This window comes from Canis lupus, chromosome 4 (assembly GCF_003254725.2).
Source record: "Canis lupus dingo isolate Sandy chromosome 4, ASM325472v2, whole genome shotgun sequence".
Lineage (NCBI taxonomy): Eukaryota > Metazoa > Chordata > Mammalia > Carnivora > Canidae > Canis > Canis lupus.
In genome coordinates this window covers 73,655,163-73,678,317 of record NC_064246.1, presented here as the reverse complement: position 1 = coordinate 73,678,317, position 23,155 = coordinate 73,655,163, and the positions used below count along the sequence as shown (strand labels likewise).

Here is a 23,155-nt window from a genome sequence, read left to right as displayed (position 1 = left end):
GACCACCAAAGGAAAAAAAAAGATTAGGAAGTCAATATTCAAAAGCTTAGTCAATTTCTCCCTAGCTTTGTAAACACTCTCTTTGAAAGACTATCCATAATGATTTTCATCCTTGACCTGGCAGTCATCCTATTGTTGCATTCTCATGCTTTTCAACTCAGCTTTAGAGACTGAAATTATTTTTAATATTACCACAAGAACAATATGATTTCAAAGGGAGATTTGCTGCTTTGCTGATACTCAAAGTGCTGTTAATTGCCAGTTTATTTACAAGACAAAATATAAATGGCTCGGGATGCTTTCCATGGGTTCGCCTAAGCAGAGGGGCTGATACATGCCAGGATTTTCTGAAATTCGTTTCTGAATGTCCTTGATTGCCTAAAAGGCCCCATTATAATCCCAGCCTTTTCTCTAAAGCTCTGTGCATGTGTCAGATGCTTGGAGCCCAAGTGGGCACATTGAGTCAGTATGAGAGGAACAGCAGATAATGTTCACTTTAATATCCTACGCAGTCCGGAAGAGGGGTTTCCTGCTTAACAGAAGTCTTCTGAGCACACAGGAGCACTTACATGCCTACTGAATGGAAGATGAGTAAACCAGGTGCGGCAGCCTCCAACAGGCAGCCTCCGTTCTCACTCTCACCCATCTGGAGGCTACACGCAGCCCTACATCACTTCATGTAGTCACAAGAGCAAGGATTTTGTAGGTAGAAAGGTAGCACACTTCGCAACAGTCACTTGTCAAAATTCCTTATTAGGCATCTCCGTCTTCCTCTCCAAAGTTCCTCTCTCTGTCAGTGCTGCATCTTACCCCTTTCATCTTCCTTCCATACCTCCCTAAAGTCCTCTCTATACTCCCAAGCAATTCTACTCTCAATTTCTGCTGTCCTATCTCACCGACTAAAAATGCCAGGCTGGTTTTTAGAGAAATTATACCTGTCCAGTGGTTCCTCTAAGACCCATGAGGGTCTTTGCCTTCCCAGCATGTGGCTTATTAAAGTCTTCACCCCCAGAAACAGCTCCCTCTCCATATAGGAATATAGCTGCTAGTTCAATGCGATTTCTTCATACTGTTTCAGAAGCAATGAGGATTGTCGCATGGCCACCTAACCAAAAGCTCGCCCGCGGCCTTATGCTCAGTTTCATCTTTCCTTCCTCCAGGCAGGGACTTCCTTGGATCTCCTCAAAATGGGGGACGTACCCAGGCCATAATAATAAATCCTGATTTATCTTTCTCTCTCCCTCTATCTACCAAGGTTAGAAGCTCATTGATGTCACGAACTGTGTTAATTTTTTTCTTCTATATTCCTCATACTTAATGCAAAGCTCAATGCATAAAAGGTGCTCAACAAATGGTTTCGAATAAATGGAATTTATTGAGTGTAAGTTATAGTTAGAGGGAAGTTGAGAAGGATTTTATTCTTTAAAGTGCTGTTAATTATTGGGATGTGTGGTTGAGAGAGGTAATACCTCTTCCATCTTGGGTGGTTTAAAAATTGATAATAATAGCAACGTATGTTTTCATGGGAGTTTTGATTTTCAAAGTATTTTCATGTAAAATATTTTATTTTATTCTTTTCTCACCAATGTGAGATTTCAGGATTGTATCACTGATTTTGCAAACACTTCAGGCTGCTCAAGGGTAGAAGTGGGATTGGCACTTTGTCTTCTGAGTGTAAATTGGTACAGTCTCTTTGGTAATATATATTGAAAGCCTTATGAATGTAGATACACTTCATTTTATTTTATTTTATTTTATTTATTTATTATAGGCACACAGTGAGAGAGAGAGGCAGAGACATAGGCAGAGGGAGAAGCAGGCTCCATGCACTGGGAGCCTGACGTGGGATTCGATCCCGGGTCTCCAGGATCACGCCCTGGGCCAAAGGCAGGCGCCAAACCGCTGCGCCACCCAGGGATCCCCTGTAGATACACTTCAAATTGAAAAACAGACATCTAGGAATTTGTTCCAAGTGAATAGAGATGAGCAAAAACAATACCATACCAAAAAAAAAAAAAAAAATCCTCCCAGCACTATTTATAAAAAGAGAACATTGAAAGAAATCTAAATATCAACCAGTAGAGGATTTTTTAACTAGATCATGGTATAATCATACAATCAAATATTATCTATTCTTTAAAGGAATGTAATAAAAAATTTAATGATATAAAAACCTGTGTAAAGGAAAAAGACTGCGAATGAAAAGTAAATGTCTTTGACCTCAATTCCAGTATCTGTATCTCTCTATATTTTATGTGCACAGAAGAAAGGCTAGAAATATATATACACCAATATAATCGGCAATAGCTAGCTCTAGGAGGATGACTCTAAAATTAAAAAAAATGATTACTTGGTTATAAAAGAAAATGTTACTAAAATACTTAAATAAAAAATTATCACTTTAGTAGTCAAGGGGGAAAAGTCCCAATAAAAATTTTAACACCACAAAAAGAGTCTGCTAGTAAAAACATGCCCTTTCATGGTATAAATACACGGAAAAGGTCCCCATTTTGGGAATACAGAAACTGCTTATCTGTGTTGTGTCAAAATTTCCAGCAGCTGTTGACAGCCAACTTCCATGTTAACCAGTGTGTGCGGCTGAGCATACACCCTCCCCCTGGCTCCCCCTCACCCTCCCAGGCAGTAAAGGGTGATTGTAATAGTTCTTGATGTCCTACAGCCTGCTCCCTTGTTTTTAAGAATTTCCTCTACTTCTCTGAATTCCATTACTGCATCCACCTGAGAGTTCTTTAAAATACTCAGAGGTAATGAGCCATTATTTGCCATTAAGCTTCTGACAAGTGGGTGAAAGGCAATTTCATGGAAAAACTCTTGTCAGAGCCTCAGAGAAGGGTGGGGTCATCTTACGCAAGAGGAGTTTAAGAAGTTCAGTGGGGGTTCTCGCTCAGAAGCTGGCCACTTGCTTTACCCTAGCCCCTTAGCTTCTGTTCATCCTTGGTATAGAAAGCAGAAGTAGCTGGAAGTTCAAAGGGTGATGGGGAGGTGGGGTAGCCAATGGACTCAAGGGTAAAGGCCCATCTCGTTGCCTGTTGGCCGGAAATCGGAACATTTCTTTCACATCTTGAAACCACTACCAATCCCAAAGTCCCCCTCTCTTCCCTCACTTTGCTCCATCTTGTACAAGCACATCCTGTCTCTACCGATTTAATCACCTTTTCTCAGTCATGTACAATATGTTCTTTCAAACTTGCTTCTTCCTTCAAAACATGTGAGCTACTTATGCAAGATAATTACTTGTCTCTCTTACTGGCTTATATTCACTCTTTCCTCTTCTTTCTCCTTTATTCAGCTTCCCTCAGAAGAAGCCCTTTCTGTACAAAAAGCTACTTGTCCAATCAAAGACATAATGGCCAAGGTGCTTGAGTTAGGCTGAGTCTGGTGGTGGAACAATAAATGCTCCCAGTGCAGTTTCAGTAAGTGAGAATGGGGAGGAGGAAGGAAAACCAAGATTCAGCCCTTTTTAAGGCATTTGTGGAAAAAGGCAAAGCTTCCGTAGCTTAGAGGCTGGAACATTCACCCATCCATATATCCATCCACCCAACCACTCATCAACCCATCTTTCCACAAATATCCATTGAGTGTCTATACTGCAGCAGGCATGGGCAGGGCCCTGAGAAGACAGGGTTGTGCTAACACAACTGCCTTAGTACTAACAGTCTGGTAGTGAAGAGAGAAGCCAGTAAAACATTCAATGTCAATGATACAAGTATTATGAGGGAGTTCTGTAGGTGCCACATGAGCCAATGGCGGGCAGACGTGAACTGGTGGAGAAGGAGGAGAAGAAAGCCCCTCTTTCCTGTCCCCAGCCCTGGGTATCACTGGGCATGGCAGATACTGCTGGTTGTGTTTTCCCCTTTGCTTCTGTTCACAGAGCTCGGTTTTGTCAGCTAGCAGCTGTCTAGTCCCAGAGGATGAGGAGGTATCACTGGTCTAAGAGAATCTTGTAATCTCATTTCCCATTTATCTTAGTTTAGGAGTGGTTTTCCTACTCAGTTCTGGCCACAGAGCCAGAGCAGGAGTCTTATGGGATCTACTGGAAAAGATTTTCCTCCCAAGTAAAAAGAGCAAGGAGGAAAAGCTTCCTGCAATGGTAAGATTCTGGGTTTGTGGGGGTATTGTGACACCTGGGATGGGTTTTCTCAGAAATTCTCAGTGAAGGTTACATGCTCACTTTAATCCACTTTTAACCGACATCTGGTCTTGGGGGTGGATTTCACCAAAGTCTGCATGGACAATTCAGCAGTAGTGATGATAGGGGTAAGTTTTCAGCTCTGTGGCTTAGAGGTAGAGCTAGGTGGACATTGAGAAGTATCTGGATGTTGCTGTAAAGGGAAGCAATAAAGTAATGTGTTGTTGGTAGAGGGTATTGCTTTATTGGGCACATTTGAAGTAATCATTTGATTTTGTCACTATCCTCACTGTTGCTGTATCTATTTCGTTATCTTTTTGAGTTTGCTTTCTAGTTCTCTGGACTATGGCTAATTTACTACAAGAGCTCACCAGAAGCAAAAGTCCAATAATTACTCTGCATGTCTGTTCATTTATGTACATACTATGTCAAAGAAAAATATAGAATATGATCTGCCATTTAGCCATGTATGGAAATGGCTCCCCTACAGTGAGAAATTCTTTCAAATCTGAGAATAAGTCATAAATATCTGGCCCAAACTACTGAAAGTCCAATAAATGGACTAATCTGATCCAGTTTCCTGGATCTTTTTCTAGCAAGCAAAAGCCACTGGCATGTTTCCCACTGCAGACTTAGAATTTTGGGAACCGGGAAAATAGGATTTGCCTGTGTCTTATGCACAGGAAAAGAGATTCATGAAGTCTGGTGCAGAGGCTGCCATGAACACCACTCCCTTTTGCCATTTTCTGAATATCAGCAGTTGTGTAAAGAGGTCTTCTAAGAAAAGTCACATCAGTGTCCTTGTTCTAGCCATGAGTCCACTTTGCCCTCTTGCTTGGGAGCTTGCAAGGGTCACTGGTAATGAAGAGTCCATGAGGCTGCTCAGGGCTCTGTTGTTGGCTTGGGGTTGGATATAAACTGGAGTCATTATCCGAGGCAAGGTCACACCCTTTGGGGCTGATACTTGTGGGGGTTTTAGACAGATACAAAATAACCCTCATCACCTGAGAGAGGTGACACCAGGCACAGACAGTGTGGGAGGGTAGTTTCCAGAACTGGTTCTGCCATTTACTAATTGATCAACTGCGGCACATCTCTTTCTCTGAGTATGAATTTCTTCTAATAGAAAGTGTTGAGAGGGTCATCTGGCCTGCTTTCCTCAGCCAATTATTGTGAGGATGAACTGAGCTGGATTAATATGTGAAGTGTCCCATATGATGGCAAATGCTATGTAGACGTGAACCGCCATGATCAGTAAGGGAGGACAATTGCTGCTTGGATGCACAGTGTCCCCCAGACTCTATAGAGGTCCAATTCCAGAAGGAGAAGTTACTCCTTTCCCTCTGTATGCCTTTTATTTTGAAGCCCCAGCTCTAAGTGGATTCTTGGATACTGATGGGATGCTTTATGCTACTGGGGTGGTGATTTCCCTCTGGCTAGGAGCCAAGTGACTTCTGTGTGTGAGTGATGTGCTGAGTCCTCTCAGCTCAGGATTTGGGATAGAGTCTTTTGCTTCAAAAGGAGCCCACAGAACTTAGGGGCCATACAATGGAGGGAATGGGGCCCAAAGCTGACCCCAGCCACTCCTTTATTTGCAGGTGTCAACAGAGAGAGCTTTGTGATGGAGTGGATACATGTTTGGTCAGGGTTGGGCCCTTGGCAAAGCATACAAAGTTTACCTTTGGTCCCCTTTCACTTTCCCTTTGGAGTTTTGTTCCTTCTACTCTTCTCTATCCCTCCCTACATCACTGGTGATTTTAGGCTTCCTCTCCAGAATCCCCTCTCCAGAATTCCCCTTCAGGCTAGAGGAGTGCTGCCTAATGGAACTTTCTATGAAGATGAAAATGTTCTCCATCTGCTCTGTCCAGTATGGTAGCCACCAGCCACATGTGAACATTTGAAATGTGGCCAGTGTGACTGAGGAACTGGATTTTAAAAGTTATTTATTTTCAGTGAATTTACATGTAAATTGCCACATGGGGCTAATGGTTAGTGTATTGGACAGTGCGAGTCTGGAGTTCGAGACCTCCATCATTTCCATCTCTCTGCAGCAATCAAATGAACTTGTCCTGTGTCCGAATTCCAAGTCCCTCATCTCAAAGAAGTACCAATAAGCTAATCTGATGAACAGATTCTTATCCGTAAATTAAGGTCTTACCCCTCTAGGTCAGTGCATAGATTTTGAGCTATGCCATACTTCAGTCAAAGCAGAGGCTCAGATAATAGGAATCTGAAGGACTCCAGCAGGCAAATATGGCGGGTGAAAACATTATAGGCATAGAGCTTTAGACCCACTTCAAAGCAAACTCTGTGGATGTCCCCCTCCCCCTACCCCCAGAAGCATGCTCTGGGCTGCTTCTAAGCTTCTCTTGGCTTCTTGCAATCTGGAAAAAGTTAAAGTCAGAGTTTTGCAGATGAGAGCTTGGGAAAAGCCTGGAGGTGGGAGAGTTGGAATGGGCAGGGCCCAGAGATGCCAAGCTCTTAGAAAAGAACCTGGCATGCCAGTCAGGGTGGTACTCTGTGCCACCCTCGGGAGGAGGTGCCAGGGAGAGATTGTTAGAGAAATCTCATTGAGACAAGACTGAAGGGTTAACAGTTATGTCAAAGAGACCAGACACCAGGTTAAAGGTCACAAAATGGACTGTGGCATTTTTGGTGGCGTCTTGGTCAGGAATTGTGATTCTAGGCTTAATTTTGATTTTCTCTTTTAGGGAGATTTTTCTCCCTTCTCCCCCCAATTCCTTTATGAACATTGCTTTCTGGTTGTTCTTTTCACCCTGAAACTGAGCTGCATTTGTTTCTTTTGGATGACCATGTAAGTGTTCTTGAATTCTTGCCCTTGTTTTCACAGATACTCATGGGCATCAGAGGCAGCCTTTCAAACCAAACACTAGGTTGAGTAAAGGGTGGAGGATGATGGAAGGTGGGTGCATGGAAGAGTATCAACCACAGGAAAAAGAGGCAGGAAGAGCAGATACCAATCCCAGCACTTTGGAATTTACTCTGAGGGCCTTGGATCACCAACTGTTAGCATAGGTAGATCTGCTCCTACAACCTCACCTGCTCTGCACTCTCCGAGGAATGGAAAAAAAAGTTCCAGTCAAACCACTGACAAGAATGGGTGCCTATTTACTTAAAAATATCAAACTTTATGAAGTAATTAGAGACCAAGTCCCAAATCCTTAGTACAATGTGGTCCAGAAGATTAAAAAAAAAAAAAAAAACAGCAGCCAAATATCCCCTTGGTGTTTTTGCAACACAGTTCAGACTACACAGCCTGACTACAGTGCTTTTCTGGACCTCTTTGTCCTCACGAATGGAAGGAATGCCCACAGTGTTCAGTGCTACCCTGCTCTTCTTGGCATTCCATTCAAACAAATGCTCTGAGGCACTTGGCATCAAGGGCCAGAAACCCAGAGGTGCTGGTTGTCTGGCTAGGATGATTCACCAGATGCAATGTTACCAAATACACCTGGGTGGAGTATATTATACCACAGGGGCCTGTTGTGCCAGAGCATTTTGACAACTTATGGCAGTCCTTCTGCAAGTCCTTGCTAACTTTACTCTGAATATGATACATTTCAGTCCATTTGCATGAAAACCAGAAGTTCTTGCTGGGCTGAAGTAACTTAGAGTGGTGGTTGTCCATGGGGATGATTGTGCTTCCACCCCAACCCAGGGGATGTTTGGGAATGTCTGGAAACATTATTTTATTATCACTACTAGAGGGAAATTTTGCTTTCCTGGGACCTGAGGCAAGGTCCGGGGACATTGCTGATTGTTATAAGCAGGGTGAGGTGCTGTCGTACTGGCATTAGTGGATAGAGATTAGGGATGCTGCTAAGATCTCAGGGATGAGCAGAACAGCCTCAGTGACAAAGAATTATCTGGCCCAGAATGTCAACAGGGCTCAAGCTGAGGACCTCTGGGCCACAGGGAAAGCTCAGGCTTGTTTCTTAATGCTGAAGTGCCCTATGATCCTCCAATGGCTATCATCTTTTCAATTTTGGAAGACCAGTACATATCCTGGGTGGCCGCAGGAAATCCTAGGACAATATCGGCCACAATTTTCTTCTACCAATGACCCAGTCAGTTCATATCTTCAAGAGTCCTTAACTTCTTCTGAAAGACAGAGTGCAGGGTTACACAGTCATGTGGGTCTCAGTGGGTCTAGATCCCATTATACTGTAGTATATACAGAGGCAAGCCATACGATTTGGTTTCTCCATCTGTAAGGAGGAGTCTTAATACTTCATATGACTGATTTGTCAACTGGGCCTGGTATCCTAGGAAGATGGAATAGGGGCTTGGTATTTGAGTTGGGATGAAGGGGATAAATGTAAGTTAAGTACTTCTACCCAATTCCAACACCAAAATGACAATAGGGCAATGCCAAAATGGCAATAGGATACTGGAAGTGAGGAGAGCCAACCATTAGTTTGTTGGCCAGCAGATTGTGCCCGGGACTCAGTGGGCCCTGGGGCCAGGAAATGATTTTCCTTGCCAATGGTAGATAGAGAAGATCCAGAGCCTGCCACATAGGAGTCTTTCCATGAAGTCTGTGGGCTAGGAGGGAGGACACAAAGAGCAGTCATGATATTAGAGGGCTGCAGGTGCACAGAAAGCTACAGCAAGAATTTATGTAGCGATTCTTGGGGAACTAGAACAAACACTTCCTGATTTTGAAAGTAACACAGCCATTGTTGAAAATCTCTCAAGTACAGAAAAACATAAGAAGAAAATAAAAATCCCTCATAATTGCACCAGTAAGAAACATCAACTATTAATAGTTTTGGTATTTCCTTTTAGAAAAACGGAAGGTTTTCCTGAGCAGGACAGGCTGGGGAGATTGAAAAGGTCTTTGAGAACAGCAGAAGGAGACAATGCAGACACTGAGCAGTTTGGAATGATCTTCTCTGTGAGCCAAGATAGGTGAGACCCCGCTCTTGCCTGGTTGAAGTGGACAACAGGACAGATGAGCATGTGACAGAGGGACATGTGATCAAGTTCCCCTTACCTTTGGGGTTCATGTGGAAAGCTTCCTTAGTGTTCACCTCCATGAATAGAAGGGTTCTTTAACTGAAAGAGAAGATGACTCATCTTAGTTGAGGGATGACAAAGAGGAGAGTTCATTTCTGATTCACTTTGCAGCACCAGTGTGACTGCAATCACTGTCCTTCAGTGAGGATAGGCATATACAATAGCCCCAGTTTTTTGGAATTAGTTTTTTTGGCAACTTGATTGAGGTAATTTCAAACTTAAAGACAAGTTGCAAAAATCATAAAAAAGAAAATTCCATAAACCCTTCTTTTTTAAAAAAAAAATATTTTATTTATTCATGAGAGACACACAGAGAGAGGCAGAGACACAGGCAGAGGGAGAAGCAGGCTCCATGCAGGGAGCCCGACGTGGGACTCGATCCTGAGACCCTGGGATCACACCCTGAGCATGGAAGCAGATGCTCAACTGCTCAGCCATCCAGATGCCCTAACCCCATAAACCCTTCCCTCAGATACCCTAATAGTTAATATTTTACCATCTTTAATTTATTATTCTTTCTTCTCCACAGTTATTTTTTCTGAATCACTTGAGAATAAGTTGTAGTCATGATGCCTCTTAACCCCTAGATATTTCAGTGTGTTTTCCTAAAAATAAAGGCATTCCTTTACCTTAACATGGTGGAATGATTAAAATCAGAAAATTAACTTTGATACAGAAAATTAACTTTGATTAACTACTATCTAATCTGTAGATTTTACTCAAATTTTGCCAGTCATCCTAATTGGGATTAGATTTGATGAAATTTGGTCCTAACAGACTTTAGTGAAGCTTATTGACAAATCCCTTCATAGCCATGACTGAATTCGGGCATTGGGCCACTCTCACCTGAAGGTCAAGTTGGATGCTGTCTCATGAGTTCACATGAGCAGAATTTGGTAGAAGAATGGTTTTCCAAGTGTGAATAACTTGGTGATGATAAGCTTGTTCACTGGGCTGCTGGGTACGGGCTTGTGTCAGTTGGGCTGTGCCCATCAGAAATCATGGTTCCCATCTTGGTCCTCCCAATACATATGGCCCTGGATTTTGTATGGGACATTTTAAACTCTGGGATCTGACCGGCCTGAGTCTGTGACGGACAAGGTGACAAGTGTCAGTAGTATGGCTATGAGTTAGAACAAAGATGATTTCAGGACTTGAATACAAAATTGGCCCATATATGTCTACTTTTTAAAATTTGATATATGGACAGTAATTCCTAATTTAGTGGCCAATTTTGTCATGCACATTCCGTGCTAGAACAATCTAGTTTAGAGTAGCAGACCAAACAATGCCTTTAAGTAAGTTCTATGTTTTCAAAATTCAGAATCCTTAGGAATTCTGTGCTCGAGAAATCAAGTGCTGAATACTCTGTGCTGACTCAACTGATGGAGGAGAAAGTGACAAGCGGGCCACTGAGGATCTCTTTCACCCCCCCGCCCCCCCACAATATCTCAACATTACTGCTACTGGCAAAATGAATGGAAGGCCCAGACATCTTTGCAATAAAAGCCTATGATGTGTTGAGGACTGTTTGAACATGAAGCAGCCAGTCCCAAGGTACTTGATAATGAGGTGTCTGGTAAATCCAGAGCCTGTAACACAAATGTCTGAGGCAGCTTTTTCAAAAGCCACCAATTTCTCTCCATGTGGTACAGTGATGCTATTTTTTTTTCATTTTTTAAGATGCTGAACATTCTAGAATGCATTTTAGATTCTGCGAATAATTTCAGGACTTAAAGCCCTGTCTCTGATAATGTCCTAGATCTGTTCAGAAGAATCTAGTCTCTTTTCTTGCTCTTGCAGGAAACCCCAAGGGGTCAGCCAAGGCTATGGAAAGGTGCGAAGGGAGTAGAGCCCAGGACAAGGCCTCCACTGGGGGGTAGAGAGTCTGGAATGCCAAGCTGGAGCAGTGATGGCTCTGGGGCAAGAGGCCATAAATGAGATCATGCCCCCGCCACTCATTTCTGCAGTTTGACAAACATTTACTGAACAATAGGCCTTGGGCTCACTTCATCTGTCCATCTGTTTATTCACTCAGCATTTATTAAGCGCCTGGCACATACTTTAGCCCTGTCATTCTCTGTCCCAACTTCTGCACCTGCTCTCTGTCCTGCTCTCTGCCTTCTAGGGGTGACTCCTCTTGCCCTTCAACATCAGCTTCAGCTTGGGCTCCACCCACAGAAGGCACAGGTTGGGAGTAGAGCACCTCAGGGTAATATATCCCTCCCTCCCTGCCTTGCTTGTGGCTTGGTGCTGGCAGTGGTTGTGTGTCTACTACCACAGCTCCATTGGTGCAGGCCTTCTTCCATAGCTCCAGCTCTCACTGGGTCCCAACAAAATCCCTCCCTCCCCATTTCCCTTTATGGAGAAAGGGTGGTGATAAATTCTGTTGTTAGCTCTCAACCTTGCCCCCAGGTATGTCAATGGTCTCTTTATTATATTCTCTTAAAAATCTTAGCTTGAGTGTATCATCTTCCTATCTGACCCTGACCAATGCAGCTCTTTAATACATGCTGAATTGTTTTCAGATTGCTCTGGACGTGCTGGAGAGATGTAAAGATGTAAAGACATAGTTTCTAACACTAAGCTGCACCAATGCAGGGTGGGGAGGCAGAGATTAACAGAAGCTCCTGGGGGAAAATCATCTCTGAGATGTAGTCTTTTATACACTCTAGTATTATGTGTCAATCAAAGAGCAACCTAATCTCTGGCCACATCATTAGAAGTATGGTGTCCAGGACAAGAGAGGTGATATTGCACCTTCATTCTGCCTCCATTAGCTCCCATCTACAGTTCTAGGCACAGTTCTGGGCTTCCCACTTTAAGTGGAGACATATTAGCTGTAAATGTTTCAAAGTCTGCCATATAGAGCAGAGGCCAAAACTTTTCCTTTAAGGGCCAAATAATAAATATCTTTGACCTTGTAAGCCATAAGTTCTCTGTTGCAACTAGTCTGCTATTGTGCAAAAGCAGCCGCAGACAACAGATAAATTAATAGGCTTGGTTGTGTTCCAACAAACTTTATTTACAAAAATAAACGAGGAGCTGCATTTGGCCTGCAGGTCTTACTTAGCTGACTTCTGATATACAGGGAAAAATTTTTTTTCTGGGTGTGTCCAGAAGGCAGAAGTTGGATCAATACATAGAAATCATAGATTTTACAGGCAACTGATGAATTATTGAATTACCTGAAACTAACGATGTACTACTACATGTTGGCTAGTTTAAATAAAAAAGGAAAAAAAAAGAGATCATGGAAAAGTAGATTTGTGCTAATTTTAAGGCAAACCTTTCTAATGGTGACTATAATTCTCAAGTAGAATGAGATGTTTCATGAGGTAGTGAGTGGGTTGCTCATTGTGAGAGTTTAAAAGAAAGGCAAAGTGTTGTAATTTTCTGCAAAGCATAAAAAGTCAGTCAGATGATGTGGGGAGGTGACAGTGCCTCACATTTATATATACTTAGCATAGTACTACCTACATAGTAGGCCTTCTAGATTTTGTGTCCCTAGAGGGAAGAGACTCTGTCACTCTTATCCTTGCATCTTGCCCACTCCTGAATCCTAGTATAGTGTTTTTTTTTTAATTTTTTTTTATGATAGTCATACAGAGAGAAAGAGAGAGAGGCAGAGGGAGAAGCAGGCTCCATGCACCAGGAGCCTGACGTGGGATTCGATCCCGGGTCTCCAGGATCGCGCCCTGGGCCAAAGGCAGGCGCCAAACCGCTGCGCCACCCAGGGATCCACTAGTATAGTGTTTTAAACATGGTAGGTGTGACAGATTCATGTTTTGTCAACTTGGCTCTGTAAGCAAAATCTTGCTGACAGATTAATGAAACTAATTTGTCTTTAGTACAGTCTTCACTACTAGTCATATTAAATTAACTCAGTTATCTCTAATAAGCCTTAACATTTGAGGATTTTCACTGAAAAGAATAGATGTAGCAGTCAACATTTATTGAGTTCTGAAAATATGCCAGCTATTGCTCTAAGAACTTTAATAGGAATTCTCTTATTTAATGACCCCCCCAAACCTATGGGGGAGGTACCATTATCATCTCTATTTTATTGATGAAGAAACAGAAATTCAGAGAGGTCTCAAAGCTGGGATGTGGCATTGCCAAAACAGGAATCTTTTTGATGCCTAAGCTGTGGCCCAACCACAACTCCATTCTGCTTCTCATTCATTCATTCATTCATTCATTCATTCATCCATTCTCCGTTCATTATTTAACAAACATTGGTTGGTTGCCTGCTATTTGTTTTTGTTCTAAAGATAGAGCTGTGAATATAAACAGATCAAGTCCATGCTCTGAAGGAACTTACATTCTTGCTGGGATTATAGCAGGAGTAGATGTACTATTAAATGAAAAGATATTAAATGTTAATTCATCAGAAGACAGATTAACAAGATAATCAGTAAGTCTTGTCCACACCAGAACTTCAGGGATAATCCTCAATTGGCAAATTTACCAAAGCCTTTCTTGTTTACTGACATTACTTCAAATTTAGTCTTAAGTCTTGATAAATGGTCAGAGATTAGGAAGGAAGGTTTAAGCATTCTGGCAAATGATGCAGATCATGTATGGTAACATGTACATACATGTGTGATATGTGTATGAAGCCCCTGAAGGGAAAGCAACCCAATAACCCAATAAAGCATTCAAGAGTCATTGTTCATGGGCAGGTTGAATCTGACCACCATTAAAATGGGGGACCAGAGGCAACAGATGGAAGGGAGTGGAAAGAGCTAGTTCAGTTAATACAAAAATAGGCAGAAGACACGAATAGATATTTTTCCAAAGAAGATATACAGATGACCAACAGACCCATGAAAAGATGCTCATCATGACTCACCATCACGGAAATGCAAATCAAAACTACAATGAGATATCACCTTATATCTATCAGAATGGCTAAAATCAACAACACAAGAAATAGCAGGTGTCGGCGAGGATGTGGAAGAAAAAGGAACCTTCTTGCACTGTTGGTGGGAATGCAAACTGGTGCAGCCACTCTGGAGAGCAGTATGGAGATTCCGCATAAAGTTAAAAATAGAACTACCTTATAATTCAGCAATTAATTGGATTTCTAGGTACTTACCTAAAGAATACAAAAATACTAATTTGAGAGGATACATGCACCCCAATGTTTACAGCAGCATTATCAACAATAGCCAAATTATGGAAAGAGCCCAATTGTTGGCAGATGAATGGGAAAAGAAGACGTGATGTATATATACAATAGATATTATTCAGCCATAAAAAAGAATGAATTTTGCCATTTGCAAACAATGTTGATGCAGCTAGAGGGTATTACGTGAAGCAAAGTAAGTCAGTCAGAGAAAGACAAATGTCATATGATTTCACTCATATGTGGAATTTAAGAAGCAAAACAAATGAACACAGTGGGTGAGAAAAGAGAGAGGAAGACCAAGAAACAGACTCTTAACTGTAGAGAACACACTGATGGTCACCAGAGGGGAGGTGAGTGGGGGGAATGGATGAAATAAGGTGATGGGGATTAAGGAGTGCACTTGTGATGAGCACCAGGTGATGGATGAGTCACTATATTATACACATGGAATAATATTACACTGTATGTCAACTAACTGGAATTTAAAAAAAAAAGGTGGAAAGCAAAATAAAGAAAAATACCTTTTTTTTTCTCTTCTCTAAAACACAGAAATGTGAAGAGCCTAAGTCTACCTTTGAGCCCCAAATATAAAAAATCAATATTTATAACAAATGCCACAAACCGGAGCATGCCTGACCTATATGTAAGGCAGAGGCAGACACACCAGTTTGGGTCAAGGGAGAGGGCCTTGTTTGGGGATAGAGCTGCCAGGATGCCTGGGAGTTCTGGAAACCAAGGGAAATTCCAAAACTTTGATTGAGATTGAGATTGAAGGATAGGGAGAAAGAGTGCTAAGGGTCAAACAGAGTAAAGCCAAGTAACTTCTCAGGTCCAAATGACTGGCAAGTCCTGACTGGGAATGGGAGACAGAGCCCAAAGGTCAGGGGCTAGGTAAACACAAGATCAGAGAAGGAAATTACAGAGTCTGGGACTTTGTGTCTTTTTGGGTGCCAACACCCAGGGGCAGGCATGGATGACCTAGTTACAGGCACAGGATAGGAATCAACAAGTAGTAGTAATACTTTTGCAGTTCCAGGATTCCTTTGCTGAGTAGACTGGAAAGTGATTTTCAGATTAGTGAGTTTTTATAGCATCGGCATAGTCTTTTCAGGACAATGGCTAAAAAACAGATAACAATAATAGTTAACATTTACTGATCGCCGATTGCTTTTGAAGACTTTCATGCATTGTCTCATATAATCTTCACAAGCCCATCTTGAGCACCAAGCTCCTTACTGGAGCCTTAATTAAAAATGGTTAAAAACAGAAGCGACATTTGGAAGGAAACTGTAAAATGTCATCATCGTAAAGGAGTACTAGTCATTCATTGATTCATTTACTCATATGTTTCTTCAGCCATTAGTCACTGAGTACTTAATATGTGTTGGGTATTATTTAGGGTCCACACATGGATGATTTTATTGATTTCATCATTCAACAGAAAGGCAGTAGAAGGAGTAAAGAATTGTGAGTTGGAAAGTCAGGCTTCCATTTCCAGCTCTGCCTCTCACTGGGATTGTGGTCTTTGGACATGTCACTTTTCTTCTCTGTTTAACATCCTAGTGGAAAACAAGAAGCCAGGAACACATGATGCTTGAGATCTTTTAGAATTTAACATTGAAGTATTCAGTAGTTTTATAGTACATTGCAATTTATTTTTTATCTTTTATTTTTTTTACATTGCAATTTATAATGAATATTAACTTATGTTCTATCATTATACTCTCACCCACCCACATCCACTCCCATATACTCCCATTTACCTGATGTGGTAAATATTATTATTATTTACCTGATGTGGTAAATAATAATAATATTTATTATAAAGCTTTAAAGGTGGAAATTTGTCAGGGCTTGAACCAAGTTCCTTTCCTTTTTCCACTGGAAACCTCTGCCTTCCGTGTATGAGTTCATGCTTAATTTTCCAAATAATTATAAGAGAGCTGGGTGCAAATATCAGAGGAAAAGGAGGAAAAATAGAAGATAAGGAGAAGTTGAGAGTAGAAAGGAAGATGTGCCAACTCTCAGGGGCTTTGTGCATTGTCTCTGAAATCATTCAGGGCTCCTGTGATCACTGAGAAAACATCCAAAGGCACCAAAAGAGAACTCCTCTAACTGGAGAAAATGGCATGGAAGCAGATTCGAGTTCACTGAGAGAGTAGTGAAGTGCCTCACGGGACAGTCCACTTGCTCATTACTGGGAAGAACCACAGTGAATGGGTCATGTTAGAAGGCAGAAGGCCTGGACTCAAGAGGATGAATAACTGTTTAATGGTTATTGTGTCCCAAGCAAGAAGTGTACTATTTGGTAAGAGACAAGCTCCCTAAGCAGAGACCAGATGAAACCCTAGAAGGGCTGGGGACCTGGGTCAGGGCTGCAAGATCAGTAAGGGGACTGATTTCAACTCGGACATGCTATGATTCTTAGAGACTGTAGGCTTACAATTTAAGCTGTAACCCATAATCCCTAAACTCCAGAATTGAGATACTCCTGAAGTCATCTGGTAAGAATACTTAAGGCCCTTTTCCAGCTGCTGGTATTCAGGCCAAATTCCTCAATTCATTTCTTTCCAAGAAGTTCCTTGGATGGATCCTTGGCGGGATATTCACCCTGACTCCCCCAGTCTTGGCATTTCTAACCTCTCCTTCTTGACAAATATCCAGGATGGGAACTTCTTTGGGGGCCAGAGCTGAAAACAAATTTGGTCCAACATCCTGAAACTCTTGTCCCACCAGCCAGTAGATTAACAGGGAAACTCTTGCATTTGTCCACTGCCCTCGTGTTTCAAAGTGTTTTCCACCTGCTAGCTTTACCAGAAACATGTAGGTCAACTGGTTTTCTTGGAGGGTAATAACTTTAACGAGACAGGATAGAGAAGTGCTTCATAACAGTGAAGTACTGTGAAAGGTTAGAAGTTTTATGGTTGTTACAACCTGCTCAAGGTTATAGTTTAGCAGAACCATATCTAAAGCAGGTGTCTTCAAATCCTTCTGGGAGTGAGTGCAAAGTAAATAAAGGGTGTCAATGATAACTTAAAAACAACCAAAGTCCAGGTCTTCTTGATTGACTAGCAGGGAAGGGTCGAGTTTAGAGCCGGATTTTACAACATCCAGTTGGGATCACTGAAAAGAAAAGTAGTTGTTCCAGTCCAGTGAATAGCCATGGTGTAAATCTGCACAATTTGGCCAACAATCATTTTGACTGGGGCGACCCTAGGTTAGAGGCAGGGATGAGGTGGCCCTGAACAGTGGACCCGAACAAAACGGCTTCCTGCTTATTTTAGCTCAGAGACTACAAGTGTTAAGTCCACTTTCCCAAAGAAGTTTATAGCATCTGCAAGTTAGGGTTACACTCCTAATTAAAGGGACAACAAAAAACAACTTGCAGCTGATGAAAAGACATTATCCAGAATTCTCAAGGAATTGATTTAAAAAATAATCCCCAGTTGATTGCAATATTTAGAATATTTTAAAAATGTTACCTCTGTCTTGATCTCTAAATCCTCAGGAGGGGGCTTACGAAAAGGATCTTTATGCACGTGAAGCCATTAATACTGCAAGTGGGGAAAGAACATACTCTTTTAATTAAAGTAGCAGATTGTTATGATTGTGGTAATACGAATTGAGAACACCTTTTTACCTGGATATATAAGAGAATAAATATTTCCCGGTTTTAGTATCCAATGTTTAGGATTATTTAGGATTAGTAGCTAAAATTGTTTCTATTTTATACTGTATAATCAGGGAGATTGTTTAAAGAGGAATGTTAGGAGGAAAATCTGTATTAGCTTTCCTATGACTTCAGCCAGTTGAGGACCATCAAAATGCTATTTGTTTCTGGCCCTTGAAGAGTTTTCTGCTTCAATCTTGGAGCAACACAGCTAATGACCTTCATGGAATAGCAAATAACTAGCGTGGGTCAATGCTGACATTTCTGTTTTTCAATCTAGTTGTTTGTTTGACTATCAGATGTTGCCTTTTTTAGGAGTAGCTGAACTTGGTGGAATGATAATTTGTGCTTCTGTTTACTTTTCTGCTCCCAAGACTAATTTAAAAGTGCTGACGTTGGAGGAGTGGTGATGGTAATGGGGACATCCGAAACCATTTATTTGAGACCTGAAATGTCAACATGGGCACGAGAGACTAATTCTCTATCTGATGGAAATGAGTCAACATATCATCTTTAGTTCAAGGGTGCCATGTGCAGTTTCTTTTAGTCCCATAAACTAGGGGGCCTGGATCCCCGGACTGAGGAGGACATAGCACCTAGCTCAATGATTTGCTTTACTTTGAGGTTCCTTAAACCCTACATTTGTTCCAATAGCTTCACCCCAGGCTTCTGTTTTTTGGTCATGGGTTTTGGTGACATTTTCCAAAGTAGCCTTATTGCATCAATCATTCGTTATGAAAATAAATTTGTGTGTACTATCATGGTGATGTCCCACATACAGCATATTGGCTAGGATGTAGGCAAGATTATCTAATTACGGTACACACAACATTTAGAACCATACTGAAGGGCAGATAAATGTGACTTATGCCATCTTCTAGCCATGTGACCTTGAGGAAGATATAAAGTCCCTCACATCTCAATTTCTTCATCTATGAGGTGGGACTACTATTAGCTACCTCTTTAGATTGTTGTGAAGATTCGATGCACAGTAGCCAGAAAATAGCAAGTGATTCATACATGCTAATGATATTAATGGTTAACACTGAGAGCACATTCGTTATGTGCTTGGAATTATGGAAACCCTCAAAGCATCTCCAGGAAATAAGAATTATTATTATCTTCACTTTGCTGATGAGAACAAGATAGGTTAAGTACTCACCCAACAACCAGAAGTAGGGAATGGCCATGCCAGAGTTCTAGAACCCTCAGTCTGGTCACTACTCTCCATGTAAGGAGCATGGACAGCAAGGGTTTCATGACCTCAGGGAAGAACTGCCTGAATATGGATCTCAGGGCACCATCTAAGACCTGAGGAACCTCTTTGCTCCCTGCCCCCCCTCTTTTCCATGTCTCCTCATTCATACCTGAGCCAGAAGTAGGAAAGAGGCAGACACACCCGACAGCTGAGTACATTGAGCAGACCCCTGGCAGACCAGCTATGGCGCTTGGCCTCACATTCGGGTGTGAATTTGTTGGCTGAACACACAAAGGCAGGTGCTACATTCTGTGTTCACACCATTAACAAGATTTCATACAGTCTAAGGCTATTTTATGAAAAGGGAGGGATGAACTCTTTTAAATACAGATCCACTCTATTAAGAGAATTAAAAATGCAAATAAAAATATCATGATATTACTAGGCTATTATCATTAGGTCACCCTGCCAGCATCCACTGTCCACAAACTTAAATAGCAATCAGTTTTGCTATTAAAACTAAACTCCCTGAAATCCAAGATATTAAGATCAGGCACTGTTTTATGAGCTCATACATACAGCTAAAAAGGTGCTCAATGTAGATCACAGAGATCATGACAATTTGTTCTTTTAATTAAAATACCTAGTGTGTTGTCCATCAATTGATGAATGGATACACAAAATGTAGTATATCCTTATCATGGAATATTATTCGGCAATACAAAAGGAATGAAGTATTTGCCTGCCACCGGCTACAACATGGGCAAAGCTCAAGAACATTATCATAGGGGAAAGAAGCCAGTCACAAATGACTTAATACAGTATGATTCCATTTCTGCGAATTGTCCAGAAAAGGGAAATCTACAGAGGCACAAAGTAGATTCATGGTTGTTGGGGCTTGGGTGGGGGTGGAGGGTGGAGAAAGGAGAATGGGAATTGACTGCTAACGTGTAGTAAGTTTTTCTTGGTGGTGATGAAATGCTTTCAAATCAAAATTTGAAAGTGGTCACAGAACTCAGTAAATATACTAGAAACCACCGAAATGTATACTTTAAACAGGTGAACTTCATGGTATGTAAATTAGATCACAATAATGTTGTCAAAAGAAATGTTAGTGTGTTATTTCCCCTACTTACTTGTCAAAAATGATAATATTCTTTCACGGTCAGCAGCCCTCGTCATTAGCAATACTTTTTTTGGGCAAACATTGATGAACATGAAAGCATTTATTTCCCCTCTCACCCTCCACAAAGCCCTAATAATTAATCTTGTCCTTACTTGTAACCTGTCTGTCAAGTATGTGACTGCTGCGAAGTCAGAATTCCAGAGATAGCCGACCCTCCATTTATTAAGTATAATTTTTAGGCCAAACCTTCAAATCTGCCTCCATCTCCGATCTCTACCCTGTGTTCTCTTTCTTTTCCTTCCAAAACCTCACCACTGATGGCTCAGTGTTTCAAACCAGAGCTGATCCATGCAAGGCCTCTGTGGCTCCAAATTGCAAAGGGAACCAGAGCCATCGTTAATGGATACAAAACAAGAAAGACAAAAACTGATGGAAAAGAGAAAGATGGTGGCACATTCTCTCCTTTCTGGATGATGGTGGTGGAAATGAGGCAGCCTTAATTCCAAGAGTGGGCATTGAAATAAGAAATAGACCAGAACAGGGATACCAACTGAGAGAACTCAGATTATGGTTGGCGTTTAGGTATTGAGGAGAAAGTTTTCATGTTGGAGTCCTGGACTTGTTCCGCATGTTGTAAAAGCAACTAAATCAATGGCAAAATTGTGTCCTTTGGATGGAGATCCCAATCCAGTTTCTAGATACTGAGAGCCTTGTTTTCCACTCAGCTTTTCTGCATGCCTACCTGAGCTGCCTGGAGATGAGTCACTCTGACAGAGCCCTGCCTCTGTTCTATGCCTTTGGTTCAACAAGGCCAGGGAGGATTTATGCATAGGTCAAGTGATCAATCATGGCGAATGGGGAGCTGGGGCTTAGTGGGTTTTAAGATGAGTTGGGGCTTAACTGGTTTTAAGTTGGGACTTAACTGGTTTTAACTGGTTTTAAGGAGGCCCTGAAATCTGGAAAGATACCAGTACCCTGGCTAGATCCAGTTCATCATTCAGAGATCACATCATGTAAGTCTTGATCTCTTTACCCAAGATTAATGTTTTCTTCCCTCTTTGACACTGATTTCCTCTTTTGTCTTGTTTCTTACTCTTCCTTCACCTTCCATCCTCTGCCCATGGCAGAATGGTTTATCTCCTTTCCACTTGCTCAGAAGGCAAATAATATGCCAAGCAGCGGGGTGAGAGTAGGCATGGGGTTTCAATTCTGCAAACACATTTTCATTGTCCTCCCACCTCCTTGAGGACCTGATCCTCACTCAGAGAGAGGAGAGAGAGAGAGAGAGAGAGAGAGAGAGAGAGAGAGAGAGAGAAGAGAAAAGAAGAGAAGAGGGGAGAGGAGTGGAGAGGAGAGGATAGGAGAGGAGAGGAGAGGAGAGGAGAGCCTGTAGCACCAGGAAATCTGACCAGAATCCAAGAAGCCCAGTGACTTACTCTGGACATCTGCAACCAGACAAAGTTTGGATGCTTGCTTCAGAGTCCAGAAGGTGAAGGCAGAGCTTGCTAGATTTACTAAGAGTCCCTGGTAGGATTTGTTTGTGGATCTGAACATCCTTAAGGACCAGCCTGTGCCATTCTGATGAGCACCCACCTGTTCGATGATTACTCTTTAGCAAGCTGACTTTGCAGGCAGATTAGTATTTGCCTTGTGATATACAAGGTTCCAAGAACCCCCCACCCTATCAAACAAAACAAAACAAAACAACCAACAATTGGAAAACTTGCTTGTGGTGGTGGTTGGATTTGTGTGATTTGGCTTATTTGGTTTATAGCTCATGTGCAACAGAATTAAAATGGCTACATTAGAAGCAGCTGTGGTTTCAGCAAAGCAGAGTGAATGAGCCAGAAGATGGGGAAGAACTGAGAGGGGTGATGGCCAATGTGGCAAGGTGCGCTGCTGGGGGTGAGCCATGAATCCTGAGCAACCCTTCTCACCGTAAGCCTGAGTCTACTCAGCCACCCTCCATCCGAAGCACTTGGCTTCCCTGGGATTCTATGGATGTCACACAGGATGGGTCATGTGCTTGCAACGGAGCTGGCACTGGCCACGGAACTTGGGCTGTTTTCTCAAAGCTTCTTGTCAAAAATCACTTTCCATACAAAAGTGGAATTTTGGCTCTAAAATTGTGTAAAGCCAGAAGCCTAGCCACAACAGAAAGTGCAGATGGAAACCTTTCACAATGTCATCTGTTTGGATGATATTATGAGGTGAACTGTATCCCCTTTCCCAAAAGAGATGGTAAAGTCCCCCTGTACCTCAGAATGTGACCTCATTTAGAAATAAGGTCACTGGAGATATATTAGGTAAGATGAGGTCATCCTGATAACAATGAGCCCTTAACCAATGATATGACTTGTGTTCTTATAAGAAGTAAAGAAGAGCCATGCATACTCCTGTAATGGCAGAGACTGAGCCAGGAATGGTGCAGCTTGCAAGCCAAGGAATGCTATGGATTGTGGATACCACCAGAAGCTCCCAAGAGGCAAGGAAGGATTCTTCTCAGATCTAGAGTCTGAGAGGCAACATGGCCCTATTGAAACCTTGATTACAGACTTTTAGCTTCCAGAAGTGTGAGAAAATAAATGTTGTTTTAAGCTATCCCATTGTGACACTGTGTTATGGAAACCCCAAGACACTAATACAGATGCTTTGTACCTGAATAGGTTGGTGTGTTTACACAGACATCTTTCTGTGACCAACTCATACTTCCTCTATGAACCAATTTAAAGCTTGATAGTATTTTTAATTAGTTAAAATAGAATGTATAGGATTTGGTCAGGATATAGCATATTCCTATTCTAGTGCAGCATCTATGTTTTTTTTTTTTTTTTTTT

The 23,155-nt window shown here is 41.8% G+C and overlaps 1 protein-coding gene across 8 annotated transcripts in view; it reads right to left on the bottom strand.

Moving 5' to 3' along the window:
* Nucleotides 1–23,155, bottom strand: part of PRLR (prolactin receptor) — a 170,845-nt gene that overhangs the window by 47,073 nt on the left and 100,617 nt on the right. For 7 of the 8 annotated variants that reach the window (XM_035715172.2, XM_035715167.2, XM_035715165.2 and 4 more), the window contains exon 2: nucleotides 9,168–9,229. The exons of the other annotated variant lie outside the window; for it this stretch is intronic. In XM_035715172.2, coding sequence (XP_035571065.1) covers nucleotides 9,168–9,210 — 43 coding nt within the window. In that variant the 5' untranslated portion in view covers nucleotides 9,211–9,229. The remainder of the gene's footprint in view (nucleotides 1–9,167; nucleotides 9,230–23,155) is intronic. 8 annotated transcript variants of the gene reach the window in all.